The following is a 27,819-nucleotide window of genomic DNA, read 5'->3' on the forward strand; positions in this document are numbered from 1 at the left end:
GAATTTGCGCGGTCAGATAAGGTGACTCTGGGGAAGACCGACTGGCCGAGCCAATTCACTACCTGAAGTCGTGAATAATGAGCTTAGTGTTCTTGCGCATCGGCGGCGAAAACTTGGAGGAGGATGAGGGGCCGACGAAGCACGTCGATCTTTTCACTAAGGACACTTGCAGGGTCATCGAACTTCCTCTGACTCGAACACACAGAATTCGGCGACCCTGCTGAATTTCGGTAGACTTTCGCCCTGTAAAGTTGCAATCGCTATTGAACACCGTGGCTATTGAATACTGTGAACAGGCTCAACAAACCATCAGTGATCCTCGAAGTTGAATGAGAAATTAAATGAAGGGGAAAAGATCCCCCACAACGAAAACCACCGCGCCGAACAGAAATTCTTTAGTGCGTGAAAACTTACCCACTTGAGGATGCTGATCTAAGGCACGGGGCCAAGAATGAAATCCCCGACTCGGCAAGTACTGTATGGAGTACAGCCTCAGTACGATGTACATGTGCACAAGCACTGCTATCGAGTCACGAATGACTCACCGCCAATCATCGTATCTAGGTTACTTTTGTCTGCGCCGCGTCTGGGGGGAAATGCAAGGATATTACCATTATCGTCTGATCCTCCAATTTTGTCCCCTCAATGCTCTATCGACCGCATCAGGTACAAGAAGTCTATATATCGGGATGAAACCTTGCGCACACACCCCGACGCTCGTCTGGTCTGATTTCCTGTTAAACCCTGCGCCCATCTGCGCCGAGGTACAGATGGTGTACACAGTACGTGATAGCTTCAAGCGTCGGCCACCCAGAAAAGAACTGTAAGGGGCACGTTGATAGCGGTGATAGATTACCGGGAACTGGAACTGAGAACTGAAATAGATGGTGCACATGTTTGTTTGACGCGAAATAGAGGTGTATTTGGAAATCCTGAACACGATGTATTCGAAAGACAATACAGGTGACCAGTTGATCATTACGCGTCAGGATGATGGAACAAACAAGTTACGACTGCAGGAAGTAAAAGATGTAATCATTTCCCCAAGCCACATCACCGTTATTCCCTGCGGTCGCCACCTTTTATGCAGGATTCAAGCGTTTCATCTTCGAGTATAGGCAGAGCTTGAATCAGAGGGAACGGTCGACTTCTGATTTACACCGACGAAGGCAAGATACAGCAGGCAAGAAAGGGAATTTCAAAATGGAAGTAGCGTACGCTTGTCGGACCGGAGTCCGAGGCACCACGGTACGTGTCTTCAGACTGAGATTATATCAGAAAATGTGTTCACAGCGTCTTGGGGGAATGCATGAATAACCATGGTAGTAGAAGCGAACTTTCCAAAAAACTTACACGTATATTCACCAGGGCCATCCAAATTTGATTGCCGACGAGCATCACTAACGTCTCTGGCGCAGATTTCGCGAAAGATAAGGTGAAAAATTCATGTAAATGTATTCCCGACCCAAGAATAACTTGATGTATGCCATAAAACCTGAAAGAAAACGAGGACGTTAGCTTCAAAAGCTTCGAGGATATGACAAGCGGAGAGAAAGAGTCCTCACCTAAAGGCCGCCGGACCCAGGGACCGACGTATTGTTGAAGAAGAACATCGAATGTCGCGTCATCCTCCTGAAGTCCGTCGCAGTAAGCCGCGTGTACGAAGAAAACACGCCCCAAAAACATCATTTCGGCAACACGAGGCTTATAGCACCCCGCATGGCGCGACCATCGCCATCCGGATCAGGATGTTTGCTTGGCGGATCGATAGAAGCAGCGGAGGCCCAGTTCCATAATGAACAAGTAAAGCCATGGTGATATACAGGGTCCCGGGAATCATTGTGGGACCCGCGATGACGACTTTGCCGCACAGCGAGCGATGCACAACAACGTGATACACCCGTACAAAGAGGAAATTGAATTAGAAATAGGTCTTAGTGGTGAATAGCAATCAGTACACCCTGGCGTTCTGCGCAGCGAGCGGTCCAGAAGACCATGTGAAACGGTTCACACGACGGCGTCTCAAAGTGGGGGTGCGGTCCAAGCGAGAGCGACCAAAAGGCGAAGCCATCTTCCTGGGCAGCGCCAGCACACCCAGCCACGAAGGCGAGGACTGAAAGACGTCCTGTAAAGGGAGGCCCGTCTCACTAGGAGAGAAGAATGGTTCCGGCATGGTCATTCTTTGAACGAGAAGAGAGCGAATAACAGTTAGGTAGCCGCGTTAGAAGATGGACGGCTTCTCGCGCGAAGGCAGTCATAACGCGAAGGACGGATGGCATACCATACTGAGGTGACATTCCTCACGCGTGCTCAACTGGGAGGAGCTACTAGCTCAGTACGGTCCTACGGGACCGAAATCAGGTCGAGTGTTCGAGAGCAGAAGACTTCGAGTGATATCACCTAGCCGAGGGTACAAACACCACTATAACGTGTACACTGGAAGCACGTTAGTAAAAGATATGGCGCGAGGAGTAAACAAATGGCTCACCGGACCACGGCTCAAAAAGTCGTCCGGTCGGTGAATAGGGATGAACCCGCGTGCAGATTGATTCCCGAGGTCGCTTAGAGTACATTGAGGGCAGTAGTAAGTAAGAGGTACGGGGTACATCTCATCGAGGGAAGAGGCCAATGGGTAGCAGTTAGAGCGTCGCCGTTCATCGAAATTGAATGTCGTGCGCCTTCGCGTAGCTCAAGGCGCAGAAGCGAAGGCACCACTCGTCATATGCAGCTAGCGTTCGGAGATAGTCGCTAAAGTGGACCAATCACTGAAAGTAGATGAATAAGAGGAATGATCATCAACAAACGAGTCAAAGCTCACTCTGTGCCCAAGAATCATGGTATTAAGCGGCCCCACAGGCACAAGATTAAGCATGTTCGACGTATACCATGGAATCAACTAGCAACACATGTGGTGCAAGGAGGCCGGTATGTAATATCATTGAACAAAGATTCAAAGGAATCACGATAATGAGCGCTCGGTGTCTTGGCACACATTTTAAAAAAATGACTGTAAATTGGTGATGCAGGGGAACGGGTTTATGTTGAGTCGTAGACAAGCCGGGCCAGATGTTAACGTTGGACCAGGCATTAGCGCGCAAGACCATCGTCAGCGGCCTGTGCACACCGACAGCCTATGTAATAATGCTAGAAAGGCGAAATGGACGCTCGATACGGCACTAAGCAGACACGGCATAAGCTATCCATAGAGTAATTGCTCTGATTTGAAAACGGTCAGCAAAAGGAACGAAAAAAGGTTACAAGAGTATGTCCCACCTTCGTAATGGCCGTTTCCAGCAGAACTCTGACTGTCTGGCTATTTAGACTAGGTGCAAGCTGGTCGCAACACATTAATGGGGAGAGAAAATTAGGAGCAAAGAAACGTACCCAAAGGAGCGCAAGAACCACATATCGCCTAGTTGTGTTGTCGTACATGTCCAGCACGGCGGCATATTCAATTAAGGGCGGTCAGATATTGCGCCGGCGTTGTGACGAAACGTTCCTGAAGATCGTTCAAGATGGCTGCGGATGATAATGGTGGGTGTCCAACGATTGACATCTCATCGGTGCCGCTACAGTGGAGCAATCACACCAAGAAAAGTAAAATTTCAGCCGAATTTCTAATTGTCCAAAACTAAATAAGAAACTGGTGGGATACCATATATAGGTATGCGCCCTCTCCCGCCCCAAGGCGGGATGGAGCGGGATTCCTATATATGGGTTTTTCCTGGTTTTGGAATTAGTTTCTGACCAACAAAAACTCGGCTGAAATTTTACTTTTTTTGGTGTGAATGGAGGTAAGACTACGGAGGTAATTGAGCGGACCGCTGCTCTAACGCCATCCATGCCAGAGTAGATTACCGGCGACGGCTTGCTCGGGTTATTGAGCGCGTACAGAGCGGAGCCGCCATCAGATCCGTACTGTTCGAATCGGCTGGCAGACGTAGATAGGATCTTTCACCGACGTATCGACAAGGCACTGACGTCGCTTAACCATTCGCCAAGTAGCTAGCAAGATTGACATTCACAATCGATTGAAGGCAAGTCGCGACGTCGGTAAACATTTCCCGCTCTCCCTCCGTGTTGGATGACCGTACATACGTCAATAGAAGTACGGTACGGCCAGCGCCGGTAAATGGAGGGCCTGGCCACTGTCAATCCCAGCTATTAGCTCGCAGGATAGGTACGCGAGGAATGACTAAGACTCTACCTCAGCGAAGTACATTGGTGTCATCACCGGAGTGAGCGTCGGCACATCCTCGTTCGTGTCCACAATGGCTAGACCAGCCGCTAGCGATCAGGCAACAAATTCATCGAGCAAGACTATGATTGTCGGAAAGCATCGTTTTGAGAATTTCCGACACTTGCGCATGGAGGCTCTCTGTTGACGACGGTGAGGCGGAGAAACGAGGTTGTAGCAAGGAAAACGTACTCGTCCTCTTCAGAGCGCCGGCGTATTCAGCGTTAGCCACGCTCATTTCTTCTTCAAGCCTTTGCAGTCTCCTTGCCTGCCATGTCTTTGTAAATACCAGCGAGTGGAGGCAGAACGCTGACCGCGTACCTGATTTTCCTCTTCCTCTGGCTGTGGCAGGGACTGTATGAGATATTCAACTTGCTTTGCCTTCGTCAACAAGTCCGTAACGAGTTCCCGTTTATTGCCTAGAATTTGGATGAGCACGAGCGGAACAGAGTCGTAGCACACGCCCGTCGTACCTTCAAAGATCTCTACGGCATCGTACTTCTCTGGGTTCCTCGACTTTGTAACAGGAACAGCCGCGTTGACTTGAAGAAAATTCGACCGAGAGGTGAGGTAGGCGAGGCTGTTCGACATGATAGTGAGGAGCTTAGAGAGGCATTGGTCCACGTCAGCGATTCGCCTGGGCTAGGCGAGGCGAATACCTGTTCAATTTCATCCTGAAGTTGCGTTATACGGTCCATGTGCGACAATTCCTGGAGCATTGCGCAGCGCGCCGAGGAATAAAAAGGGAAAAACGTCGGTCGCGGCGACGACGTAACGGTAAAAGATGCACCGGGCGGAGATCGAAATTTGTTGCCCAAAATGCCGTCGGCCCGCCTTCTGACCCTAACCCCAAGTAACCCACGGTTACTTAGTCCCCGGCTAAACGATTCACCTGCTCAATATCGACCGGTGGTCCCATTCGTGAAAAGGAGTATTAACGTTATGTATAACCCATACATGAATAGATAGGTCTCCAATTGAAAAAAAATGGAAGGAGTATAAATATCGAATTGGACCCATCCACGGAAAATCACAAACGGCGGAATATCCCGACAGCTGTAGAGCCGTAACCATAATAACCAAAAATTTCCATCCCGACATTCACGCAGACAAGATCAACTCCGGCGTAACGAACACGGCGAAATTCTTAGTGCCTAGAACACCTCGACCATGAGCAAAGAACATACTACTTCATAAGAACGTACACACCTTTCTCGCGATACATAAACTCTTGCGCAGTCCAGATCTGCAGACGTCCCTGCCCTTTCAACGAGCCCAGACATCTATTCATCGACTTCTCGAAATACGTCTGGCTCGGAAAATAATGAGCATAGTTCTCCAGCTCTTTATCTCCAAAGACCACATGCAGATTCGTCTTACGGCGTTGCTGGGCAAAGATTTTGCCAAGGTTGGTCCAGACATTCAACGGAAAATCCTCTTGTTGGGTCCCAAATATTACGTTCATGTATACATCTTGGACGCAGTCCGGCATGGTAGCGAACATGTTGACAAGCCATGAAAAGTACTCGTCCTGTGAGGGCGACGAAGAGCGAGGGTATTTCATCCACACTTGTAGGTACAGAGACCTGAGCTTCGTGAGCTTACTCATATCAATATGTCGTGCCGCTAAATGAAGCAGCCCGGTAAGCAATGAATGAAGCCAAGTGAGCCTACAACTCACTATACGGCAACGCGTGAGTAAACATCACCAGTTCCTCCAACGTCGTAGGAACCTTATCCAACAGCCGCTGAATGACCTCAAACGATGTCAAAGCAGACGCTGTCACCCTAAGAGCACGCAACTTGCTCAACTGCGCCGCAGGGGTCGCACCACTAAGGTTATTCAGCAATATCGACTGCACGATATTATCATCAACGCGTATCTGCAGCGCCTGCAGCGATGGCATCTTCCACTCCGTCGGAGGCTCAAACGCAATTTGGGCATTGGGATCCTCGTTATTGCGATCAAGCGGAGGATCGTCATCTACAAAATCAAAATCAATAGGCGTATGGTTGAATATACTCAGGGAAACGAGATGTCGCCAGTCCCAGTCCCCCTCCATAGACGTTCTCTGGGGTTGATCTTTAGGTCGGTTGTCCTGCAAGCCGACCCTCTCCAATCTAAGGAGCTCCAACGAGGGAAACAGTGAGATGGCCTTGAGCAGTGTCGAGACGTCTCTCAGTTGCATGAGTGACAGATCCAGACACCTCACACTGCTCAGCCCGGTATGGAGGTGATCCGCAACAGACGACAGTCCATCGCTATCGATTTTCAGAGTGCGTAGGTTGGGGAGACGACGGAGCACTTCTGCGATAATGGGAGAAACGGAATGACTGTAGACGTGGAGTCTCTTTACGTATTGCCCAACATGTGGTGATTCAGTCAGGAGAGCATTAAATTGTCTGCAGGATCGTCGAAGAAGCTTGATATTCCGGAGCAAGCGCTTTTGCGCAGAGGGTGTGAAATAACCGCATACCAGTGAGATTGACCTGTACGTCGAGATTGTCGAGAAAGGGTCTCCATCTAGGTCGTCTAGAATTTTGTCGATAAGCTCCTGTGGTAGACGCGTCGCCATGAGTGCTCTAAAAACAGTTGAAGCTTTGGAAGTGCAATATAGACAGGGTCGCACCTGAACAATTACTTCAATTTAGAACAAGCTTCCGGTGAATCCGAGCCCGCTCCGAGGAAAATTTGATGCCTGCCAGAGACTAAAGTCAGGAGGGCAGTGATGACGGTTGCTATATCACAGTTTACTTGATTTATGAATCCAATTCCTTGAGCAGGAAGAAATTTGTTCGGCCCAAGGCAGCGTCGCAATGGCCAACAATGGCGGTAACAGGTCAAGATTCTATGATGCTTAGTCAGCTTCATTTCAGAGTCAAGGATCGGGCCGGACTTCCGCCTTGTTGTTCTCTCTGCCCCGCTCGATCAACAGACACTCCGCCGATAACTTGTGACAGCGACAATTATGAGAACTGAGAATACCTGTGTACGTTTCTATACGCTGGCTTTTGCCTCTGAAAACTCACAGGCGTGTAAATTCCCATTCTATCAGAAAGTACTGTGACTGATGTATTGTTCAGACTGGCAGTGACGGAGAAATATCGCTAGCACGCTAATCGACTATCAGATCCCCTTCTCTGTTCAAATTCTCATTCCTGAAACATTACAACAAAACTGCTCTCAGCAATAAAGCAAATACGCGTCATACCTCGTCTTGTTGACGACGACGGACTACCCTGCGTTTAAGAATCAGATTTCCATATCATCAATGAATATCTCAAATCACATCCTAATTATCCGTAAACTCGGTGTGAGCCAGTACTGCTTCCACCGAGGTCGTCTAACTCAAACACTTATCCTGACCGATAACCGTGAGCTTGAGAAGCCGTCACCGACAAGCTCGTGGTGCATCGACATCCTTAGCCATTCCCATGATAATTTCCTTCAACTAAAATCGTATCAGAGAAACCTCCAAGGCACGTTCATTAACTGCGCCACTCGGGAAACACGAGGAAACCGCATAGTGCACCATACCTTTTGCCACTGATTCATCTGAATGACTCTGGCTGATTTCTCGACAACTCGGTCCTTTGTGGGACGTTAATTCCTCACATAATCTCAGCCCAGGGTATAAGAACACCACTGCCGACCTCAGTTCGAAGGAAGTCACCACTACCGCCTGCAATCCTCGCCAGTTTCGACCGAAAATCGCGTGTCATTGTAGCGTGTATCTCGACCTGCCTATTCGCGTAAAATCTTACTCTATTGTAGCCGCTTATCCGGTGATTCGCGAATCATTTCACCAGGATATCCGTTGGTAATTCCATCCAATGATTCTAAACGAATTCTCGAATAGACTGATCTTTCTTTATGACCTTTAGTTGTGCCCTGCATGATCACTGTCCGGGGTCGGAGAACGCCGCTCCCCACAGCTTGTAGGAAGTCAGTGTCCATCGTTCTGACCGAGAGTCGCGCATACTTCGAGGAGACCGGGTGCATTAGCTTGACGAGTCAATGATGGCTACTGCCTAGCGCTTTCGTCGTTTCTTCAAGCTACGCTGATCGTGAGGACTAGTTCAGTTTAAACGGCTATAACACGCAATGTTGGTGGGAATGAAGAAATGCTAATAAGGTTATACTATGATATACAGTACAAGATATCCGAAACAAACAGACGAACACCGGCTATCATGATAAACCCGCCAAAACTCCTACAGAGTTCGATCGCCGCCTTCCTCCTTCATCTTTCCCAACAATCTTGCTGAACCGATAGTCAATAGGTGCACTTGACCGTCTCGAATTCCCAGACTCCGAGTACTCCGACGGAAGCGTAAAGAACACCTCCGGCGATAGCAAAGGCACACTCTTCCTCACCTCCGGCACCGACTCGTCGTCGCCGTACCACGACCCTGAGGAACAAGAAGAGCGAGCAGAGGACGTGCAAGCTGAAGAATACGCCGACCACCGGCTGCCTGAAAGCCCGCCATTGATATCAGCTACCCCCAATGAAGATCGTGCGGTGTCAGGACGGGGAATTGTTTGCGAGGGAAGCGTCAACCAAGGCGATTTCGCAGTGGGAGCTAGCTGAGCTGTAGGAGGTACCGCGGGCGTTGGTGGTGTGACGCTAAAGCTGAACGAAGACTGGCGCCTGTTCTCCTCTTTCTCCTCGGCCAAGCTATCCCGGTCGGCAAGGTCCCACCTGACGCCTTTCCCTTCCTTGATGCCTCGGATTTCATTTAACCATTTTTTGGCTGATGGCCTGTTGACGACGAAATAGATAAGGAGAGTCAGAGCGATAAAGCCGAAAAACACAGAGCCAATGAGGAGTAGCTGTCCCACAGGGACAGGATATTGCTTAGGTGTCTGTGGCGTTTTTGTGTGCGAAGGACCGACGGGGACTTGAGACGAGATATCGGGAGTAGCAGCAGGAGCCGTAGTAGTTCCAAAATCTACTTGCTGTTCGGTAGGTGTCGCGATAATAACTGGACCTGGTCCAAATTTCCTTTGGCTGGTAGGCGTTGGTACCGTTGAGGAGCTGGGCTGTGCATCAGTGCTGCTCGCGACATCTTGCGTTGCAGCCAGACTAGACGACTCAGCATAGCTTTCCTCCAAATCGCTCGAGGTACTAGGCGATGCAATGGGAGTGGAGAAAGCGTCTTCCGTCGAATCCTGAACAGGAGATTCCGTCAGCGATAGACTCGTAGGGTCCTCGGCTTGGGCGTCTGACGTTGGAATTGGAGTTGGTGACGGCGTCTGAGGATCATCCTGAGAGTCCGATGTCGTCTGCGAGTACTGAGTTTCGGCTGCCGAGATTGCTTGTGCTGGAGTAGGGGTAACGGCGATAGCGCTTGCGCTCTGAATCGAACTGATCATATCAACGGCCTCTATGCTCGCCGAAGGTTCCGGAGAGATAGACGAAAGAGCGCTATAGAAGGAGGAGATGAGAGAGCTAAGGGCGATATCGTTCGTTGTGTTTGGATCGTCTCGTATGCGTAACGGTGAAGCCAAAGCGCTCTCCGAACTTGTAGCCAAAAGATAACAGAAAATGATAGAAAGGTGTTGAAAGGAACGTGGTGCCATGGCAAAGAATGTGGTTGTCTCGTGGACGTGATCACTAGCAGTATAGGTAGGTGGAAGGGTAGGGCAGGATAGATGAGGTGGTGGTTGATAGTTAAGAGACGAACAGTCGATCACGCTCTATTTGAATGCCGAATCCCGGCCACTTGCCTTTTTCGTAGACAATCACGATCACGTTACCACGATGCATGAGGATTCGTTACACCGATAAGAGGGTAGGGGAGCTGGAGTCTAGTACGTGCTCATACTTTGGGTAAAGATATGCGAATATGCATGTTTCTTGGCCTCGTGCACCTCCAAGCTCCGTTTATGTACAAATTTCTTGTCGCAGTGAACGCAGGTATGCTTTTGGATCCTCTGTCTACGTTTATTGTTCGGAATACCGTGCACTTTTATGTGTCCCTAGACTAGTTATGCGTCTATATTCAAAGAAAAATATTGAAGGTTGATGCTCACATTAAGCGCTTTACTTCTGCAGAAAACTGCACCGCATTTGGGACAAGGAAAGATGCCTGTTGTATGCACCGACTTGTGACCCTATCAATAAGCGTCAGCACTAATTTTCAAATGAAATATCGTACTTGTAGACAGTCCCTTGTCACTTCTACTTTCAAAATCGCAACCCGGATGTGAGCATTTGTATATGCGCATCTTTGGGGGGTCATGCAACCACGCCGGAAGATCAACAATAGGTTTAGGATATTCAGTAATTTCTCCAAACGAACTACTGTTACTCTCAACTTCAGACCAGTCGACATCGTTACAACTTGATGTTGAAGGAAACGCCAACGCAAGCAGCATCATTCTCGTCTCCTGTTCCAAACGTCTTTGAGTGGCGGATATATAAGCTGTTTCATGGGATTCAGTATTTGAATATCCTGCAAAGTCCGCATCAACTCCAGGATTGACGGACGCAGAAAATTGCTGAGAAATATAATGGCCCGAAGGAAGCAAAGGATCCATTAATGACAGAGCGGCCGCTCTACCAGCTTTCGTGTCAGAGCCAAGAAGCGCTTCAGCCTCAGATTCGAAGTACGGATAATATATATCGCAGTCCTCGAGGTGGCCGACACCCCGATATGTGGCGCAGCTGGTACCCTGCAGAAGAGAACCATGATCCGCCAAAGAACCCATGTTTGCGTCGGTGCGTCGCCCTCTTGGCAATGCGCTTCTTGACGTCGACTTCGATCCAGTCACCGATGAGCTCTTTGATTCAAATTCATAGTCAACCATCAATGAAGCTGCAGGGCTGAAAGTACCTTCGTTTGGTCGGTAGCTTCCGGATTTTCATAGAGAGGGTCTCCAAAAAAATCAGGGTCAGTGTCGGACATGACGGCAGCATCTAAATACATACCTTTGGGTAGCTGTGGCGACACGACGCGGTTAGAGCTTCTTGCGCTTCCACTTCCGCGACGTCGGCGACTGGCAGGCATCCCAAGTGTAACACGCAACTCAATAAATGGGGCCACGTCTACAACAACTGACATTTTATATGAGAGTACGAAAATGATCCTGGTTCTTTTTTCTTGTTCGGAGGGAGAATGATATAAAAGCAATTGTTCTTTATCGTTGTATTCAGGGATCTGCGGTGTTAGGGTAGATATTGCCTATGATGGAGCGTCGGCAGTTTCAACCGTGGCGCTTGCATTGCGGTCCAGTGCAGGCGACGAATATACGAATATCCCCCACGAGAACTCTCAACAGCAACCATAATATGCTGTCAGTTATGAGGATCGCGACGAGAATTCATAACGGTCATGATTCGCGGTGGGAGTGGTTCTGTGTCAAGAGTGAAAATGGTGCCGGGCCGAGTCGCCGATAAATCAATTCTTATTGAGCTCGGGAATGTTGATCATACAAAAGAAAGGAAAGTTGATTTACTATTGACGCCTTGTCTAGCAATACCGTACAGTATGAATGACGAAAATTAGTAATTTAGAAATCCACGTAAAACAGAAAGAATAAAGAAAGAACGCAAGATGACGGATCAAGCAGACTTGGTAAAACGGTTCTCCAAATCCGACTTGAGGTCGGCTTCCTCCATATCCCACTTAACCCCTCGCTCTGAGTCCATTGTATGGTCGCGGTCAATCTTGACCTGAACTTCAAGCTCGATGCCTCGCGTCGTAACCGGCATGTTAGTCTGGTCGTCCGACCTGCTGCTATACGGATTTCGCCCACTGGACGGCTGTAGGGACTTGAATGAGCGCATCCCCGCGTCTGAATTGATAGTAGGTCAGATCGTATCTTTACAGAAAGAGAGAGAGAAAGTTATACCCCGGGTTTTGATGAGGATATTCTGTGTCATAATCCAGGTGAAAGCGAATCCTAGACTGGCCCTGAACCGAAAGCATAAATATCAAAAAACCAGACGAGGAAATTAAGACTTACGCAGCAGCTTGAGCATCAAGCTGCGATGCGCGATATAGGATGAGGTTGAGTGTATTCGTAACTGTATTCTGGTAAGAATCAATCGAAACTTCAGATGCCTTGGACTTACTGGTGAGAATAACAATATAACCCAGCCCGTCCATGACCATCGCCTTCACCAGGCCCGTCATACTGAATGAAGTCAAAGGATTTAAACTCGACAAAAAAAATGATATGCGGGAATACTCACGAAGACACGCCGGCCCCACCAGCCTTGATCAAATAATAGGTCGAGAGGCCAAGCGTCACAATGTCGTATCTGAGTTGAAGTGAGGAGGGCAACTGTGCGAAACAAATCCAACGTACGCCATTGCCCAGATGTAGAACGTCCAGTTCACTAATTTTGTCGGGTCATTCCCAGAAGTGCAGCTTCAAATGCTCGTTAGTATATACTCGCTAAAGGTATACCAGAAATCTAACTCACTTGCCATTCCTCTGGATCATGACTCTCCCAAACAGGTTAGTGAACCACTCCAGGATGGTAATTATCAACGTGAAAACGATAAGAAAGATCTTCACGCGTTCCGAACGCCTCGAGATACTGTACGCTCGAAGTCCAAGGACGACCTGGCACACGGACGCCTGTAAGACTATCAGGATATCAGCCACTGTGTTCGCGACTTGAGAGGAAGAAAGACCTTTTAATACGACAGCAACCATATAATACCTCCGACATGATTCTGGGGTAAAGGAAAGCGAGAAATAGCCAACGTTGCTGACTACAACCATAGCCATGCTGATGTATCTGATAAGGACGAACAAGACGAGGCTATCGAGTACCGGAAGATCAGCCTCTGGGCAAGACGGGATAAGGGCAAAGGACACACTTGGGGCGTATCTGTGGACCTCTGTCCTTCCAAAATTTGTACTCCGCTGGGATGGTACGAACGTAACTAGGAGAGGTTTGAGCGGCAGCTCGGTTAACCAAGGAATACAAGAAACGAACTCGTAGATGCATATCGCAATTGTGCCGATACGCAGAATTGTCTCCATCGAGAATGGAATTTTGCTATTGACCGAGCTCGCGGCGAGCAGCATGTTTACGGCGAAAGCAGCCATGATATCAAGAAACTTCGCGCCAGGATAAAGAGGAGGGAAGAAATCATTTCAAGTCCGAATCACCCGCTTGACTTTAAGGCAACGCAGGAACCCAGGGGTGCGGCCCCTTCTCGAATGTCTCTGATCTACCTCAGGGGGACAGTGCGCGGAGGCAGATCAATGATCGTTACATCCACTTCTGTACTCGACCCCGCAGTGGTGATGCAAATGGATGCTTTCGTCTCATTTGAGACTGGGGGAAAGATCAGATACGATGTAACGTGTCGGTGGCCATGATGATTTGCAGTCGAAACAGGAGGGGGACATCCAGGCATGCAATTTCCAGTTAGATACGTCCATACCGACTATCGATCTACCCGCTGCCATTTTCGATAGCGGATGGCCGCACCTTAGAGCGGTCCCTAGAACGTTCCTTGGGGTCGCCTACCAGGCGGCTCATTCTAGACGCATTTTGGGGGGTTTCTGCTTTCATCGGCAACATTTTCAGGAGAAAAGTGTATACTTACCTTAATTCTGATCGTAAAGCACCCGAATGGTCGATTCCACTGCTTTCGGGTTGGCGTTGGTCCCAGACCCGGATTTAGGGGTATGGCTGTGCACTACTGTGAACCGGCATTTGCCGGGATGTTTTCCTCCGCTCCTCTCGTGGACTTAGCCATCTTCTGCTTGTCTCTGCTGGCGTTGCGTTCAAACAGTGGATTTCCCTTCTGAATATCATGAAGTTCTCGTGATAATGGACCTTGTGCTAATAAACGACTCCCACTTTACGACTTGAATTTTTGATATGATTCCAGGGGTAGGGAGCGAGTAGCAGCTGTGCAATTTAATACCCAAAAAATTCCTACGATATTTCCACCGATACTCCCGACTGTCATAATAGGTCCTATCGTCGACTTTTTCACGGGCGTTGCGATCTTCAGCTTCCGCTGTGCGTTGGGTTCGTCCCGCGACTGTATCACTCTCGCCTCCTGTGTCCCTCACAGGATCATTACCAACACATTGAACTCCATTCAACATTGGTATTCAATGCGGCTCCTCGTCAGATGTCTTCATGCCTCTATATTGACCCGTCTAGTTGCGTAAAACTACCTCCTAATTTTTCATAAAGAACGTGAGATCTTCAAGTTCAACGTTCATCTCTGGTCCGTACACAGTATCATATTGTTATAGTATGAAAAACTAATTTGTTTTTAGGATATCCGTTAAGATTAGGATCTCCTATGGCAGTTCCACTAGAACCAAAATATAGCAGAGGTCCAAGTACATTAATGCAGAGGATGCTAGCGCATAACAAAGCGCCGCGACCAGTTGTCGATACTCAGTCCTTGATTTAGACGGTGATGGCCGGATTTAGACGTGAGAAACCTCCAATTGTCTCGAGTGAAGAGAGTACGACTTCGCTTGCGACCTGTGATAGGTGGAAGATAAGGAGCAATGACGCATGGTGCGGAAAGCAAGACTCACGAAGTTATTCTCTCGCTTGCGACCTTGCGAGAGCAAGGTGGAGAGAACGTATATCCCACTTACGGCCTGCGAGGCGGGGATATGTGAGCTGCGGGAGACGTCAACTCTGTGCAGAGGACTCACTCGACGATTACCCTTGTATAAACCCCTTTAAACTCGATTGAACCTCTGTGGCCGGCGAGGATCATTCGGCATGATTCCGGCACAAGCCTTTCTCGAATCACTGATCAGATCTTTGCTTCTGCTGCCGCTCAGCTATCAGGCCATCTTCGTTTTCCTAAGAGATATCTACCTGGCAGGTGTGGTTGTCATCACCATCTTACATTATTTATATCTGATCCTCTATAGAATGGAGACAAGCAAAATACACAGATCTTTCATGACTCTCACCCAAAAGGCTCTACGAGACTGGTCCCAGTTTCCTAGCGTATGCGGTAGCATACAGGGTTATTTTGGAAAGACCTTAACGGAATCCTTTCTCTTTGACACCGATGCTCAGGCCCTTTCTCAATCATATCTCCATGGGCTCACGGTCCTTTTTCAGAGTACCAAGTGTGAGATTACGGGACAGTATGACAACAAGGACACGTTTCAGAGACTATGGTCAATAATCGAGTAGTGGAGTACCCAACTCTCAGATATCATACAAACACACGATTCCCATCACCTCGACAATTCCACAGTTTGGACTGTTCTCGATGAACTCCACGAGCTCGTCCACACTCTCTTTCTTGGGGGTATTCCCGAGATATACTGGGGGCCTCATATGCTTATTGCTTCCCAACTATATCTCAAAGTGATCCAAAGCCATCATCCCAATCTCCGCCGGTTGAGATTCCGTCTCGAAGTATTACTCGTGCAATATCATGAGGAAGAAGATGTCAATGAACGTCCACTGACAGACTTTTATTCACTCACCAATACGTCTCACGATACTATAATGGATTGCTTCAGACGGACGATCGCACTTATCCAGGACTCCACCATCACTTTTGAGGACCGCCTCCACATCCACAGCTTCGTCTTGATCGTCACCAGATCGTCTCCGAACTACGGTCGCATATTCCTTGCGAATAGGGCCCTTTACTGGCTATGCACGAGCATGGCGTATCTTCCCGACCTCTTAGCTGCGGATCCATACAAGTACGGGAAGCAGGCCCTGTCTGTGGGCCTAAAATATCTCGCTAATCAGTTCCACCTGTCGGGGCCCGAATACATCAGCGAAGCACTGGATGCGGACATTCTGAATACGGTGCTCCAGTTGGATAGGCTCTTCCCTTGGTTGTCCGATGTGTTTGTCTGTATTTTGGATGCCCTCCACAGTCGCTTGATCTTTCGGGGTGTGGAAAGGAGAGCTCGGAAGGCTTTGAATAAGATTGAGAAGCATAGCCTGGACGCTGATTTGAAGCCGGGAGCCACTCGGGATGCCTGGCTAACTATGAAATCATGCGCACAGCACGTTCACGCCTACAAGAATTACTACCATAGTGCGAATTACGACAATGAGTTGCAATGCAACAATTCTCAGGTACATTCGGTTCTCGCTGCTATCACTCATCAACGCTAAATATGACAGTGTCCTAATGACTCGGTCGGAAAACATCCTAAACGGTGCCCTAGCTGCTGGATCACCTTATACTGCTCCCGCTCATGTCAAAAAGTCGATTGGAAAGGACATCGTGAGGAATGCCATAAATGGGCACAACAACGGAAAGGTAACCAATCATTCAACGTTTATGCTACTTGGACTTACGACCAAAAGATGGCACCCCTGGACCAGTCGGCAAGCATGACTATTTCTTCATCCGCCGCTACGTCATCGAAGAACTCAAAGCCAACGGGCGCCATATTCGTGACCTGAAGAGGGAATACTTAAAAACACACCCAGACATCCCTATCAGGCGGCTTGTAATCGACTGCGACTATTATGATCTGTCTTGGACCTTCCGGATCATATCGCCTAAAGATACCGAAGAAAGGGTAGCAGGGGTGATGCCGCCTGAGCTTTTCGATCGTTCAGACAGAGGAAAGTCCCAACTCGTAAGGCTTGCTGTGCCTTGGAAAGGAGGGCCTGAAAATATGGTGGTCCATGTCTTCTATACTCCACACTACCCTTCGGATGAACACCTGCTCATTCGAGGTTTGTAGAAACGCAATCATTGTGATTTCCTCCTTTCACATTGAGGCCCGGCGTTTCATTATCGCTTAGGTAGTTCTGAACACTGAGATTCCCAAGGTCCGTGTTATAAATCAATTATACAAATGCCATATAACTAGTATGCGTGAGGTATATAAAAGTAAAAGAATTAACCAAAATAAACATATATGCAATTATATCAAGATAACCACCACCAGCAAGATACACAGAACCAGTATCAGCACGAGGATGCACCATCCACTGCCTCGTTCTTCTGACTGCCGTATGAACCGTCTCATACGGCTCATGGCGTTCCCTAACTTGCTGTCTGTCCGGTCGACACCCGACTCCAGGTCAGTGAGCAGTCTGAAAAGAAGATCCGTCAGTCAAGGGAACAAAGCAGACGAGAACAAGAGCGACGTACTCGGTGTGCTCCACAATTTCCTGACCCATAAGTCCAGCCTGATGCGCCAGGTTGGTCAGCGTACCCGCTATTGAGTCAATCGTCCGGTCTTGTTCTCTAATCATCATCTGGTCACAATGAGCTCAAGCGAGATTAAAGTTAGAACGATGAGAGACGAACCTGTTGTTCCTCTCTTGCCCAAGCGCTCTGGTCATCCTCAACCTCGTCTTCGCGCTGCTGGGGTGTGACTACAGAAGCTGGTCGTCCGCCGGAGACGTCCGCACGCATACTCTCCACCGCAACTTCCCGTCAGTCCGAAGTCATGGTGCAGGTGGGCAGTGCGACATACTTGTATCTCTTTCCTAACGTGTTCAACATATCGCCTTCGCTCAGTCACTTCGTCATGTGTGAGGGCGAACATCCGTGGGTCGGTGGATTCGACAATTCTACAGGGATTTCAATGGGAAAATCATTGACCAAGTAAAGCGGGAAGAACTTACTTGACACTCTCTTCTAGATCTTCGAGGTCGGCTTCTAGTGCTGCAAGAGTTGCCTTGAACTGCACAGAAAGAGACAGTCAGCTATTGTTCCAGCAGAAAGACGAGGACGAAGGGAAGATCCGTATTCCTTCGACTGAGGTGCCAGTACCGGCCTGAGGAGCCGCAACAATGCGCATGTTCCTCGAATAAGGAACAAGAAATTCGATGTCGAGCAATAAGGAAGCCAAACGTAGTACAGATGGAAATTTTGGAAGCGTACCTCATTCCTCGCCCACACGAGTTCTTCCCCCTCGTCCCCGCCTTCTCTCTTCATGTTTCGTATTCGGATATAGGATGCCCGAAGCTGCGTCGCGGCCTGCAGCGACGTCTGGATCTCTTGTTGGACCGCATCGTAGGGGTCTGTAGACATATTCTTGGCTTGGATAGCAAAATTAGCGGCGATGTTAATTGAGCGCCACAGCCAGGATGCTGTTGCCGCAGAAATCGTAGAATAAGATCAATATTCGGGAGAGAAAATATTGGTGAGAGTCTTACTCGCGAGGAAGAATGATGGACGAAGGAAAGGAAGATCTTTCCAAGAGTCCAACCTCGACTGCGCGATTTCTGAGGCGGTGATGTCACGTGCCTCAGATCGGTGACCGGACCGAGAAGCGTCTTAGGTAATAAGCCAGTAAAAAATGGTAAGTGGGCACGGCTGAACTCATCCGGCTTCGGCTTCAACGGCTTCATCAAGTTGAGTGCTTGAAGCCATGCTGCCATCACGCTAACGCTACTCCAGCCGGTCTGACTTTACTTCATGCATTTCCTTTAAATATTAATAGTAAGTCATTAATGATTCTTCATGTAAGGTAGTATTCCAAAACTCGTAGCACAAATTACAGCATTTCAGTGTTTCTACGCAAGTTCGTGCAACTTGAAGTCGCGCTGAGCCAGCACATCAGCGCGACTTGGTCCGGCTGGGTTGCCGTAGCGAGCCGCCCCGCAAAATGAACGGGGTGCCAAAAGCAAAGCTCTTAAAGCTCGGCACAAGCTCCTGCAATTGTGGCAGAAATGGTATCGGCAGGTTCGGCAAAATGGAACATAGATGCTTCGGACCGTGAATCCGAATGTTCCTTCGTACGGTCACGACGCATCCCGCTTTGCTAGCTTCACAACGCAACAATCTGTTTCTTCGGGGACGGTTGCGCATTTCGGCGCCATATATCTGGAGAAACCAACATCCAAAATATATCTACACCTATAAAAGTGGGGGTGACGTCAAGTCTAAGCCAACAGAGCCTTTAACTGTAACCACCATGTCTTCGCCGAGCACTCTTACGGAATGGACCCAATCCCAGTTCTCGTCTCTGTTCAAACCTTCAGAGAATCAACTTCAAGAAGTGTCTGTCTTCGCTGCAGACGCTCAGGTTATGGTGAACCACACCCAAGTATCTGTCGAACAGTTTAAGAAATCGTTGGCCGACAAATTCGGGGCGGGAATCGTGCAAGATGTCAATATCGATTGGAAGGAACTAATCCATGATGATGTATGTTGCACCGCCCGTTTCGGTCTTCCCCCCATACTAATACAACGATAGGAATCTGGTATCGTTGCTGGCTTCGTAGACGTTACCAGGTCGATGAAGTTCAGAATTCGTGTTGGTCCTGCGCAGATACACACGTACATCAGTGTCAGCATGAAGTAAGTCCACCTTCTGCCAGCTTTCGTTGCCTTTCTCACCGTCGAGTAGGATTGCTCAAGACGGCGACCAAAGGGCTGTGTCTCAAATGTTCTATACATCCGTGGATAAGGCTGCGGAGCTCCATCTCGTTTGATGGATTCAGAACTAGAATCAGATTTGTGTAGTAAGCATGGCGCCGGTGCTATATTTAGCTACTCTGATTTTTCCGCATAGAATTGTACTATTAGTAGCTCTCGACTTGTACCATCCGTATCGACACAACCATTTTCAAAGATCATAACAGTGTCGAGCCATGTTGAGCCTTTGGCGCCGCTTTCTCTATGGTCTTCCCGCATGAAAGTGAACTCAGAAGAACTGTGGACTGCGTCCTAGGATTTCACACATCCGGCACTGGGGCTTCATCAAGATTTATTAAAAGGGGTGATGTCGCCGTCAACAAACCCTCCTTTAGCCAGAGGGCAACCAGTTTCCTTCATCTATGCCAGCTGTTGCAGGCGGAAGCGGTGTTTGATGCCAAGGTTTCTCTGACTACTGAGTCGGACAGATGGGTCTATCTTTTGTACGGCAAGTCTTGACTAGATCCGAGGAATGTTGCGCTGAAACCGTCTTTAGGTTGGATCCATGGACGGGTCTCTATGGCCGCATTTACCTCGAGAATATACACGTTTTAAATATCGACGACTTACAATGGAAGAGATTAAATACCTACTTCCGCGAGACACTGGCAGGTCCACTGTCGCTTCGCATCAGTGGCGTGGAAACTTTGGCTCTTTTTACCGCCGTCACCATCGATTTCGTCCGTGCCCTCTGGGTTTGGTAAGATGCCGTTCAGATGCCCACCAAGCTGTGATCATTGCCTCCACGCTCTACAACCTGATATCCAAGGAAGGACCGTGACGCCGTGTGTCAGAGCCAACGACCCTGCCGCCTAATCACTCCCGGTGCTGGCATCCCTTAGGCATGCAGCTTTCAAACGGTATCCTAACAAGGCCTTTACACCCCCTCGTGACCGGAATACTGTATTTTCAAATGTCGACTAGGCTGCCATTAGACCACTATCCAGATTGACTACATAATTTAACTGGAAGTATGTCGTTTCTTATTTTCGGCGATACATGCTCAGTGGTATTGACCTGGTACCGCCAGCCGAATATATACATTATCCCGTGAAGATCGTCTAATCTTCACTCAGATACACTGCGTCAGTCCTTTACAGCATTGCTTTGGGACTAGGTTCAGACAGTGACACGGCCCCGACTTCCTTACCCTTCGAATACCATTGAGACATCCCCCAGTCTAGGAGGATACCAACGAATACGTCTATATCACTGAGGGTGTTTTCTGCATGGATCACCACTCGAACGCGCTCCTGGCCTCTCGGCACGATGGGGAAAGGAATCGCCTGCGCCGGATATCCTTTTGAATTAAGATATTCCTCGAACTTCAGCGGCTGGTTCGTGAGCAAAGGGAACATTGGCGATACGAGAGGGTCCTTGTTTCTGTCAGTCGCACACATCGCCAAGACGGATTTCGGAACGCCTTTCAAAGCTTGCTGGAGCTTTGTAGCAAAGTACTGACTGCGTTCGCAAACCTGTTTCCGAAGCTATAACGTAGGTTTTTAACATTGGATTCATAAATATTAGGACTGGAATGCTCACCCTGTCCCCTTCAGCTCCCGAAATCAACTCGAACGAGCTTCTGATGGCTATGAGGTGGAGATGGGGCATCGACGTCGTGTAGATCAGAGGTCGAGCATAATTGACGAGGTACTTCCGGATAATTGGCGATGTGAGAATGACGGCTAACAATATGGTTTAGTTCGCCTTGAGGCCTGCTCAAGGAAAAAAGAGGCCTACCTCCCGACAAGCCTATTGATTTTCCGAATGTATGAAGGACTGTGTCTACCTCGTTCTGCAATCCCAACTGTTCCGCATACCCCCGGCCCATCGGGCCGTACAATCCGGTCGTATGTGCCTCATCCACAAACATATGACTATACGCCTTCGGTATATACCGATGGAGAGTCTCAATGATCTGCGGTAAAGGAGAGAAGTCCCCATCCATGCTGTACAAGCTTTCCACTGCGACAAAAACTGTCGATTTTCCGGCCAAAATCTCCGGACGCTTCTTCAAGAGCTCGGCTATGCAGTTCTCGAAAGACGCGACAGAGTTGTGGGAGAAGGGGTATGCGTCATGCGTCCGCGCTGCAGCGATCCCGTCCCTCGCCGACGCGTGAAGGAGTTCGTCGAAGACAATGATATCCTCTGCCTGGGGCACGCACCCGAAGAACGCGATGTTGGCATCGTAACCGGAGGTGAACATGAGAGCTGCGGAGGCGTTGAAGTGGGACTGGAGGTATTTCTCCGTCTCTGCGTGACTTGGGCTGTTCCCGTTGAGCAGACGGGAGCCCGTAGAGCCAAGCAGTTTTTTTGACGAGATGAGCGCATTAAGAACATTGTTGTTCAGCTGGGGATTGGTGGTGATGGAAAGGTAGTCATTGGAGAAGAAGTCGGGAACGTTTGTGGAGGCTGCTGGGCGAAGAAGATCGAGCACTGGCATTCCAATTTTAGCTCGCTTGTCCAGGCTTGTTTGCAGTGTGATTTCAAGTCGGGTATTCATGGCGATGGGATAGCGAAACATGGATATTCTAGGAGCCTTATTTATACTATCACCTCATCTCCTCTCACACTTTCTAGCAGCGGAAAACACCGTGTTCATGGTAGCTGTAGGAAATAGTCGGTTGGCACCCAACATCTGATGGAGCATCTGTTGATCTATTTGAATAGGGAGAACTTTGCTATGAATATCTAATGTGATAACAGAGAGGTATCCGGACCACTTTCTGATCCGGTGAAAATACCGTATACGTATGGGAAGTTCTACGCCCGGATCTTTCTTGAGGAGCTGGAGACACGAAGTTAGTAGGAATCTGCGCTGCACATAACCCGTAAAGGATGATTATCAGGGTTTCATTGATCGCGTTCCGTAGCCTTTTTCGTTGCCGTCCCTGGGTGCCAGTCTGTTTCAAGCCCTGAAATGGGACGAGGTCATGTTGGAACTATCAGGCGCAACGGTCTACACAGTGTGCAGAGACGGGAGAGGAGACCATTTGATTGTGGATATTGATCGCTGCTCAAATACAAGCACACCGCATTCATTGCGATGGCTGATTCTAGCCAGGTGATTGCTGCCATTGGCTAATTTCTTTCCGTCTAAATATGTAGAGTAATATATAGCTCTTACATGACCTTTGGGGCCTAACTTTGAAAGGACATGCCTGGCCATCGGTATCGTGGTAAGCGTTGTTTCTACGATATTCGTTCCTTACTGCACCTTCCATCTGTCCATCTTTATCTTGCAGGAACAAACTGCCAAGGTGGCATTTGTGTTTAGATCATGGGAGCACGGAGCCTGGACCTTTAATCCGGCAATTAGAATGAATTCAGGGGTTCTAGTTGCAACCCGTTTTTCTTAGCCGAGGTTAGCACTCCGGGCGCTATTCAGCCTATCCGTGGCTGACGGAACAAAAATTGAACATGGTATCCGAACCGGCTTTTGAATTAGATAGCGTAAAGGTTGCGCTTCCTTGCACTTGCACGATGCGCTCTTTGGTTCACTGGCTGAGCTTAAATTCCATTCTAAGGCATAAAACGAAATCTTAAATTTATAGATAGTATGTAATGTATCAGTTCAGGAACTGAAAAGTACACTGTACATCAAATTCATTCAAACACACTCATGAATACAGAAAGGCATGTAGAGTTGACTAAGTAATTCTATCAATTCCCCGGGAGAACACAAATTATGTGTTTAGACAACATGCGACATGTTCTTATCACCATCATCCCCACCGGTGTCACCAGAAATACTGAGAGGTTTCCCATCAACCGCGAGTTCCTCAGCTGTACTTCCGAAGTCTTGTTGCCCACTAGTAGATGTGTGAGTCGTGGTTTGCATTCTAATTTTCATAGGTTGCATCGGATAGGCCATTGATGTGCCCGTGACTATGCTTGGTCCGTTACGTCTCCTGCGTCGGAAGGCACTTCTTTCGGCCCATTCTGGATTGGTCTGTGTTGTCTGGTCGAATGTCGATATAGCGACCTCAAGGGTAGATTGTAGGCAAACGAGGGTGATAATCAGAGTGGGGTAGATGGCCTATATATAACAGGAAAGATGAGCGTCACATTCATTGAATATTTCGATGCGAAGACTACCGTGAGCTGAGAAAGCATATCTACGACGATGTAGACCCCATTGTTCCCACAGATAAAGGCGATGATTGCAATGAAACTGTCGCTTATTCAATCCTTCTGCAGCTAATCGCGCAAGACGAAGCCAGACAGTACCCAGGTGGTAGAATAAAAAACACCTGACTCGATAAGTAAGGCCATGACACCGTTCTGCCTGCGAAATCTATCCATGAGGCCCTCTCCTGTAATTTCACGTATTATCTTGTTATGTGACCTTGCATCGAATCCAGAATTAGCCAAGTGACTTGAAGAAAGCCACATACATACCAAGTACGATAAGCTACGAGAGAAGTGGCCCAGACGTTCGTAACCAGCGTAGAAGCGATGAAGGCGATAGCCCAGGAACTTAGACTGGGGTTATTGAAGAGACTGGTCCTCGGCGGAGCGGTCGCAAATGCCCGGACAATTCCCACAGCAGCCGCTTAAGGAAATCGCGCTTGTTGGCTTATGCATTTTTGAGGGGGAAAAAGGAATATCCACCTGCTGTGCCCGTAAGAAGTGTCGCCTGATGTTACTTATCACCCAGGTCTTTCGACTCCATAAAGTCCAGGCTCTCCATATCACGATACTGTCACCAATCACAATCTACAATCAACCTGTAAGGCCAGACAGCGAGCTCGTGGCAGATATCATCTACTCACGTTGATCGACTCCAAAGATAGCTGCGAATAAATCGTCGGGGAGGAATTGTCTTCGAGGACATCCCCACCTTCTGCGGCATGTTGCTTTAAAAAGGCAAGGAAGTTCTGTCGAAAGCTGACGGCCATATGGGACGTCGCTAACGCCCACATGATAGAATTCAATACGGTCATGGCTATGATGACGTTCGTTTTTTTCTTCTTCATTCTGCAACCTACTATGAGCAATAGCTATGTTTAGGTTAAACATGCCGCTCACAATAGAAGATACATCGAGGCGACGAAAAGGCTGGTGTACATTCCTATTATATCGGTGATTAGCTGTACCAAGTTGCGAAAGGCTTTAACTGTACCGTTTAGAAGAATTTCAAGCCCCAAAGCAATGAAGTAGGCTGAAGCAAGTGACAGCGCCATGGATAACAGGCGATGATAGTCGGCAAGCCTACGCGTTTGAACACAAAGTATAAGAAAGACGTAGACCTCGGTACCAGAACATCTGTTCTCAGGCTCCGCCGTAAGGCTGAGATCGGATAAGGTGACCTCGGAGCAAGCAATATGAACTAAATTGAGCTGCGTCTAGCTCCGAACCATCTGGGTCATCTCATGCCGAATTTGTGAGAAAGCCGGTGAATTAAAAAGCGCATAGACCAGAATGAATGTCAAGGTATAGCAAGGTAATGTATTCTGCTTCGAAGTCGCCGGGTAGATAACTGATATCACATCGAAAGCGTGATGATAAGACGGTGTAAGCAATAAGCACAATGGTGGGAGGTTCTGCTCACAAGACTTATCTGGGAAGAAAATCATCGCGATGCCTTCTGTAGAGATCAGAACCTGATACTGGAGGGACCATTCACGGCGAAAACCAAGGGAACTGAACTAAGTGTGGGAAGCCTCAGCCCGGACGCTGCTTTCCCAAAAGAGGACTGCACAGCCGTCTGCCATCTGTTCGCCTACCATTAACACCAACACCAACCCCATCGTATACTAGGCAACAACCATGTCGATACCACCATCCCACAATGTCATCTTTGGCTGACGAACTTGCCGACTACGAAGTCGAACGCAAGGAATTGATATCCAAGAGTCGATCTCTTCGTCCGAACGTTCTGGAACAAGATAAGTTCCCCGCCCTCGAGATACAGGCAGACCACCCATGTCTAAGAAAATAACTTCAGACTTTCAGTCCTTTCTTGGAATAATACACCCCGGGGCGTTGTAGTTCACATCTTTGACAAGCGTACCCATTTGATTTACCTCTGAAGGTTTTCCCTCAAACTATGAAAGTCAAATGAGCTTCAGACCAACCAGTTGAGGCAAAAGCTGACCCTAGGAGGAACTGCGCTCAACAAGGACATCAGAGGCACGGTCCTGCTTGAAGGGGAACCGGTAATAATTAGTATTGTAGAGGACGGTTCCCGTACGTCAAGAGACGGAGTATTTGTTTGTTCCTGGCCTAAGGCACGATCTATAAGGCACAGGGATTAGGGAACGTTATGTACTTATTTCAAGCTATACGGGCGGGAAAGCCTGCTGGTAATAGAAACGGAGTGATTTTGATGAGGACGGGGTACGCTGTAGTAATGGAGTTACGAAGGGCATGATAGTGATGTATCGAGCGTCCAGATTAACCCCACTGCGAACACATTTATCACATAAGCACTTCACTCCCAGCATGTATGATACCTGTGAGAATCGACGCTCCGAACTTCTCGATGGCATCACCATCTGCCAAACCTGAGCTCTTGAGCGTCTAGTACTGAATCCGGGCTACCTACTAAAAACAATTGATGTTCACCGTTCTAGTTCCTCGAGAGTTTAGAGATGTTGATATACCAACTACCCACGGAACGGACCTGTTCCATAATTGAATTTTCTATACAGGGCATTTAAATTTCGGCCTCGATTATACTTAGCACTTGCATGTTTCGACCCTCGATTTACTCTGGTCTATCTTTCCATTGGCTCTGCTGCTTGAACTTGAATGAACGATCGTGTGGACTAAATCGACCTTGCGAAGCGATAAGGACTGGTGATGTGGCGTTATCCTGGCGTGCACATCCTAAGGAGTTCCACAGATCCATCCGGCACATTAACTGATGCAGTCACGATGAAGCCTCGATGAAGCCTTGAGTAATATCACCATCAGAGCGGCTCTAAGAAGACGGAACACTTCAACTCGCATCAGTGAGAAACCGAAACGTGCTCACAAAGGTCTGCTAAGAAAATGCTACAATACCTCGCCTCATCTCGCAGCACAGAATCCTTGTCTTCCCAACTACGTTAGTGATCGTTTATTCTCATTTTCAGGAATAAAATCCCAACCCGTACTCTCCGAAGTTCATAACGGGAAGGAAACTGGTTCCTGGTGCCATCTGATCTTTCCCGTGGATCACAGGGCTCCTGGTCGCCCGTTGTACAACAAAGGAAGGACAAGCTCCAAAGTAACACCGCGTAGTCATCTACTGAAATATACACTGTGATGAACCAACAGGATAACTGATCACTTGCGAAGGAAAGTTCAGAATACAGTTACGGATTCGGCGTCTATAGATTTCACGCACTGGCGGATGCTTACCTTGCCAAAACTATTAGGAAACCCTTAGCAAACGTGTCAGTCCAAGACTGCAGGCCCCTTCGATAACTGGTGATGTCGGGGTAGGTGCAGTAGTCGAACTGGGAATGACATTAAGATAGAGATAAATGGCCTAGAAGATCAAATGCTCGCACCTTATGCCTGTGGAAAGAAAGATAGAACAGTCTTGAGTTGCAGTTTAACTTGGTATGAACTTCGGCATCCCGAGGTTGCCCCAGATTTCTTCGCCGATAAACGTCCGTCCATCAAGCCATCTCGCAACTTCTTCGTTTCTGAGCAGAAACACTGTTAACCACACCGGCAATGGTAAGTCATCTCCAACCCGGCTCTTAAATGTCCCCTCAGATCTCTTGTTGAACTTGGGGCTACGACGCGAATATCCTTCGGTTCCCTACCCGAAATAAAGGGATTTTATTGCCTTCTTGAGCTCATCCACGCTTCAGTTAGAGATGATAATGCTGCCTTGCATGCCTTCTTTCACAGCTCTACATCATCCTTCAGGTATTGCATTGCAGTCTGGCGCAGAACCATGCGGAGATTCTCGGTAGCTAGTCTGCAGTGTCTGTACTTCCGCAGATCCCCGATATTCTTCATAGGTCTATACTGGCATCACTGCAGCAAGACTCATAGCGCGGAGATATACGGTTGAGGATATGTAACTCACACGGCAAATCCAGGTCCTTCAAGACACTCGACACTTGACCGCACTCGAGACCAGATTATCCGACGCTGCGTCATGCATCAGATGCTATTCTTATGTCTCCTACATGTACATACCCGATAAACCAATGTTCCATACCAGTTCTATACCGTGTCCCCACACATTGAGCCCAGGAAGGCCT

The 27,819-nt window shown here is 48.3% G+C and overlaps 11 protein-coding genes across 11 annotated transcripts; 3 read left to right on the forward strand and 8 right to left on the reverse strand.

The window, feature by feature from the left end:
* Positions 1-1,719: 1,719 nt before the first annotated feature.
* Positions 1,720-2,117, forward strand: EV420DRAFT_1484559 (uncharacterized protein; the record flags this gene model as incomplete). Its single annotated transcript, XM_060470093.1, has 3 exons — positions 1,720-1,803; positions 1,826-1,940; positions 1,978-2,117. The coding sequence occupies 3 exons, from the start codon at positions 1,720-1,722 to the stop codon at positions 2,115-2,117; spliced, it is 339 nt and encodes a 112-aa protein (XP_060325167.1).
* Positions 2,118-3,815: 1,698 nt separating this feature from the next.
* EV420DRAFT_993226 (uncharacterized protein) lies at positions 3,816-5,021 on the reverse strand. The gene is made up of 6 exons (XM_060484273.1): positions 4,897-5,021; positions 4,711-4,840; positions 4,559-4,656; positions 4,430-4,505; positions 4,208-4,378; positions 3,816-4,148 (listed from the first exon to the last, which is right to left on the reverse strand). The coding sequence occupies exons 1-5, from the start codon at positions 4,954-4,956 to the stop codon at positions 4,308-4,310; spliced, it is 435 nt and encodes a 144-aa protein (XP_060325168.1). The 5' UTR covers positions 4,957-5,021; the 3' UTR covers positions 3,816-4,148; positions 4,208-4,307.
* A 105-nt stretch (positions 5,022-5,126) lies between these two features.
* On the reverse strand, positions 5,127-7,093 carry EV420DRAFT_1573798 (uncharacterized protein). Its single transcript, XM_060474391.1, has 5 exons — positions 6,993-7,093; positions 6,868-6,936; positions 5,919-6,820; positions 5,447-5,863; positions 5,127-5,391 (listed from the first exon to the last, which is right to left on the reverse strand). The coding sequence occupies exons 3-5, from the start codon at positions 6,811-6,813 to the stop codon at positions 5,339-5,341; spliced, it is 1,365 nt and encodes a 454-aa protein (XP_060325169.1). The 5' UTR covers positions 6,814-6,820; positions 6,868-6,936; positions 6,993-7,093; the 3' UTR covers positions 5,127-5,338.
* Positions 7,094-8,141: 1,048 nt separating this feature from the next.
* Positions 8,142-10,039, reverse strand: EV420DRAFT_993393 (uncharacterized protein). Its single transcript, XM_060484274.1, has one exon. It carries the CDS (start codon positions 9,819-9,821, stop codon positions 8,430-8,432), a length of 1,392 nt encoding a protein of 463 aa, XP_060325170.1. The 5' UTR covers positions 9,822-10,039; the 3' UTR covers positions 8,142-8,429.
* On the reverse strand, positions 9,884-11,600 carry EV420DRAFT_1573804 (uncharacterized protein). Its single transcript, XM_060474392.1, has 4 exons — positions 11,153-11,600; positions 10,400-11,024; positions 10,275-10,330; positions 9,884-10,220 (listed from the first exon to the last, which is right to left on the reverse strand). Exons 1-4 carry the CDS (start codon positions 11,303-11,305, stop codon positions 10,050-10,052), a joined length of 1,005 nt encoding a protein of 334 aa, XP_060325171.1. The 5' UTR covers positions 11,306-11,600; the 3' UTR covers positions 9,884-10,049.
* A 19-nt stretch (positions 11,601-11,619) lies between these two features.
* EV420DRAFT_1721892 (uncharacterized protein) lies at positions 11,620-13,307 on the reverse strand (the record flags this gene model as incomplete). The annotated part of the gene is made up of 9 exons (XM_060479771.1): positions 11,620-12,038; positions 12,096-12,157; positions 12,210-12,270; positions 12,319-12,380; positions 12,439-12,507; positions 12,555-12,617; positions 12,673-13,017; positions 13,076-13,141; positions 13,195-13,307. The coding sequence occupies 9 exons, from the start codon at positions 13,305-13,307 to the stop codon at positions 11,806-11,808; spliced, it is 1,074 nt and encodes a 357-aa protein (XP_060325172.1). The 3' UTR covers positions 11,620-11,805.
* Positions 13,308-15,135: 1,828 nt separating this feature from the next.
* Positions 15,136-17,302, forward strand: EV420DRAFT_993481 (uncharacterized protein). Its single transcript, XM_060484276.1, has 3 exons — positions 15,136-16,299; positions 16,348-16,486; positions 16,534-17,302. The coding sequence occupies exons 1-3, from the start codon at positions 15,538-15,540 to the stop codon at positions 16,917-16,919; spliced, it is 1,287 nt and encodes a 428-aa protein (XP_060325173.1). The 5' UTR covers positions 15,136-15,537; the 3' UTR covers positions 16,920-17,302.
* On the reverse strand, positions 17,001-18,410 carry EV420DRAFT_1340190 (syntaxin 6, N-terminal-domain-containing protein). The gene is made up of 6 exons (XM_060468920.1): positions 18,071-18,410; positions 17,812-17,870; positions 17,661-17,757; positions 17,492-17,602; positions 17,333-17,439; positions 17,001-17,274 (listed from the first exon to the last, which is right to left on the reverse strand). Exons 1-6 carry the CDS (start codon positions 18,218-18,220, stop codon positions 17,103-17,105), a joined length of 696 nt encoding a protein of 231 aa, XP_060325174.1. The 5' UTR covers positions 18,221-18,410; the 3' UTR covers positions 17,001-17,102.
* Positions 18,411-18,892: 482 nt separating this feature from the next.
* EV420DRAFT_1573820 (uncharacterized protein) lies at positions 18,893-19,825 on the forward strand. The gene is made up of 3 exons (XM_060474393.1): positions 18,893-19,337; positions 19,389-19,492; positions 19,542-19,825. Exons 1-3 carry the CDS (start codon positions 18,918-18,920, stop codon positions 19,624-19,626), a joined length of 609 nt encoding a protein of 202 aa, XP_060325175.1. The 5' UTR covers positions 18,893-18,917; the 3' UTR covers positions 19,627-19,825.
* Positions 19,826-20,557: 732 nt separating this feature from the next.
* Positions 20,558-22,112, reverse strand: EV420DRAFT_1340193 (aminotransferase; the record flags this gene model as incomplete). The annotated part of the gene is made up of 3 exons (XM_060468921.1): positions 20,558-21,096; positions 21,152-21,294; positions 21,350-22,112. The coding sequence occupies 3 exons, from the start codon at positions 22,110-22,112 to the stop codon at positions 20,704-20,706; spliced, it is 1,299 nt and encodes a 432-aa protein (XP_060325176.1). The 3' UTR covers positions 20,558-20,703.
* A 1,179-nt stretch (positions 22,113-23,291) lies between these two features.
* On the reverse strand, positions 23,292-24,951 carry EV420DRAFT_1573831 (uncharacterized protein). Its single transcript, XM_060474394.1, has 7 exons — positions 24,680-24,951; positions 24,385-24,589; positions 24,259-24,328; positions 24,011-24,164; positions 23,835-23,957; positions 23,708-23,783; positions 23,292-23,648 (listed from the first exon to the last, which is right to left on the reverse strand). Exons 1-7 carry the CDS (start codon positions 24,793-24,795, stop codon positions 23,304-23,306), a joined length of 1,089 nt encoding a protein of 362 aa, XP_060325177.1. The 5' UTR covers positions 24,796-24,951; the 3' UTR covers positions 23,292-23,303.
* Positions 24,952-27,819: the final 2,868 nt, after the last annotated feature.

The sequence above is a fragment of the Desarmillaria tabescens genome, assembly GCF_030435595.1.
Source record: "Desarmillaria tabescens strain CCBAS 213 chromosome Unknown EV420scaffold_53, whole genome shotgun sequence".
NCBI lineage: Eukaryota > Fungi > Basidiomycota > Agaricomycetes > Agaricales > Physalacriaceae > Desarmillaria > Desarmillaria tabescens.

Excerpts from the sequence above, each read along its gene's own strand:
- EV420DRAFT_1573820 (XM_060474393.1), top strand. The coding sequence starts at position 18,918 with ATGTTCCTTCGTACGGTCACGACGCATCCCGCTTTGCTAGCTTCACAA. Across the intron at positions 19,338-19,388 it reads AGGAACTAATCCATGATGAT|GAATCTGGTATCGTTGCTGG; the intron begins GTATGTTGCACC and ends ATACAACGATAG. Across the intron at positions 19,493-19,541 it reads TACATCAGTGTCAGCATGAA|GATTGCTCAAGACGGCGACC; the intron begins GTAAGTCCACCT and ends ACCGTCGAGTAG.
- EV420DRAFT_993393 (XM_060484274.1), bottom strand. The coding sequence starts at position 9,821 with ATGGCACCACGTTCCTTTCAACACCTTTCTATCATTTTCTGTTATCTT.
- EV420DRAFT_1573831 (XM_060474394.1), bottom strand. The coding sequence starts at position 24,795 with ATGGCGCTGTCACTTGCTTCAGCCTACTTCATTGCTTTGGGGCTTGAA. Across the intron at positions 24,590-24,679 it reads ATCACCGATATAATAGGAAT|AATGAAGAAGAAAAAAACGA; the intron begins GTACACCAGCCT and ends AGTAGGTTGCAG. Across the intron at positions 23,649-23,707 it reads ATATGCTTTCTCAGCTCACG|GCCATCTACCCCACTCTGAT; the intron begins GTAGTCTTCGCA and ends TGTTATATATAG.
- EV420DRAFT_1573798 (XM_060474391.1), bottom strand. The coding sequence starts at position 6,813 with ATGGCGACGCGTCTACCACAGGAGCTTATCGACAAAATTCTAGACGAC. Across the intron at positions 5,864-5,918 it reads TACTCACGCGTTGCCGTATA|CGGCACGACATATTGATATG; the intron begins GTGAGTTGTAGG and ends TGCTTCATTTAG. Across the intron at positions 5,392-5,446 it reads GTTTATGTATCGCGAGAAAG|GCACTAAGAATTTCGCCGTG; the intron begins GTGTGTACGTTC and ends GAGGTGTTCTAG.
- EV420DRAFT_1340190 (XM_060468920.1), bottom strand. The coding sequence starts at position 18,220 with ATGTCTACAGACCCCTACGATGCGGTCCAACAAGAGATCCAGACGTCG. Across the intron at positions 17,871-18,070 it reads TCGTGTGGGCGAGGAATGAG|TTCAAGGCAACTCTTGCAGC; the intron begins GTACGCTTCCAA and ends CTTTCTGTGCAG. Across the intron at positions 17,275-17,332 it reads GAAATTGTGGAGCACACCGA|ACTGCTCACTGACCTGGAGT; the intron begins GTACGTCGCTCT and ends TCTTCTTTTCAG.
- EV420DRAFT_1573804 (XM_060474392.1), bottom strand. The coding sequence starts at position 11,305 with ATGTCAGTTGTTGTAGACGTGGCCCCATTTATTGAGTTGCGTGTTACA. Across the intron at positions 10,331-10,399 it reads TGACAAGGGACTGTCTACAA|GCATCTTTCCTTGTCCCAAA; the intron begins GTACGATATTTC and ends TGCATACAACAG. Across the intron at positions 10,221-10,274 it reads GCAGAAGTAAAGCGCTTAAT|GGACACATAAAAGTGCACGG; the intron begins GTGAGCATCAAC and ends TAACTAGTCTAG.
- EV420DRAFT_993481 (XM_060484276.1), top strand. The coding sequence starts at position 15,538 with ATGCTTATTGCTTCCCAACTATATCTCAAAGTGATCCAAAGCCATCAT. Across the intron at positions 16,300-16,347 it reads TGCAATGCAACAATTCTCAG|TGTCCTAATGACTCGGTCGG; the intron begins GTACATTCGGTT and ends TAAATATGACAG. Across the intron at positions 16,487-16,533 it reads ATGGGCACAACAACGGAAAG|ATGGCACCCCTGGACCAGTC; the intron begins GTAACCAATCAT and ends TACGACCAAAAG.
- EV420DRAFT_993226 (XM_060484273.1), bottom strand. The coding sequence starts at position 4,956 with ATGCTCCAGGAATTGTCGCACATGGACCGTATAACGCAACTTCAGGAT. Across the intron at positions 4,841-4,896 it reads TTCAGGATGAAATTGAACAG|CTCCTCACTATCATGTCGAA; the intron begins GTATTCGCCTCG and ends TGCCTCTCTAAG. Across the intron at positions 4,657-4,710 it reads TGCCGTAGAGATCTTTGAAG|GCAATAAACGGGAACTCGTT; the intron begins GTACGACGGGCG and ends TCCAAATTCTAG.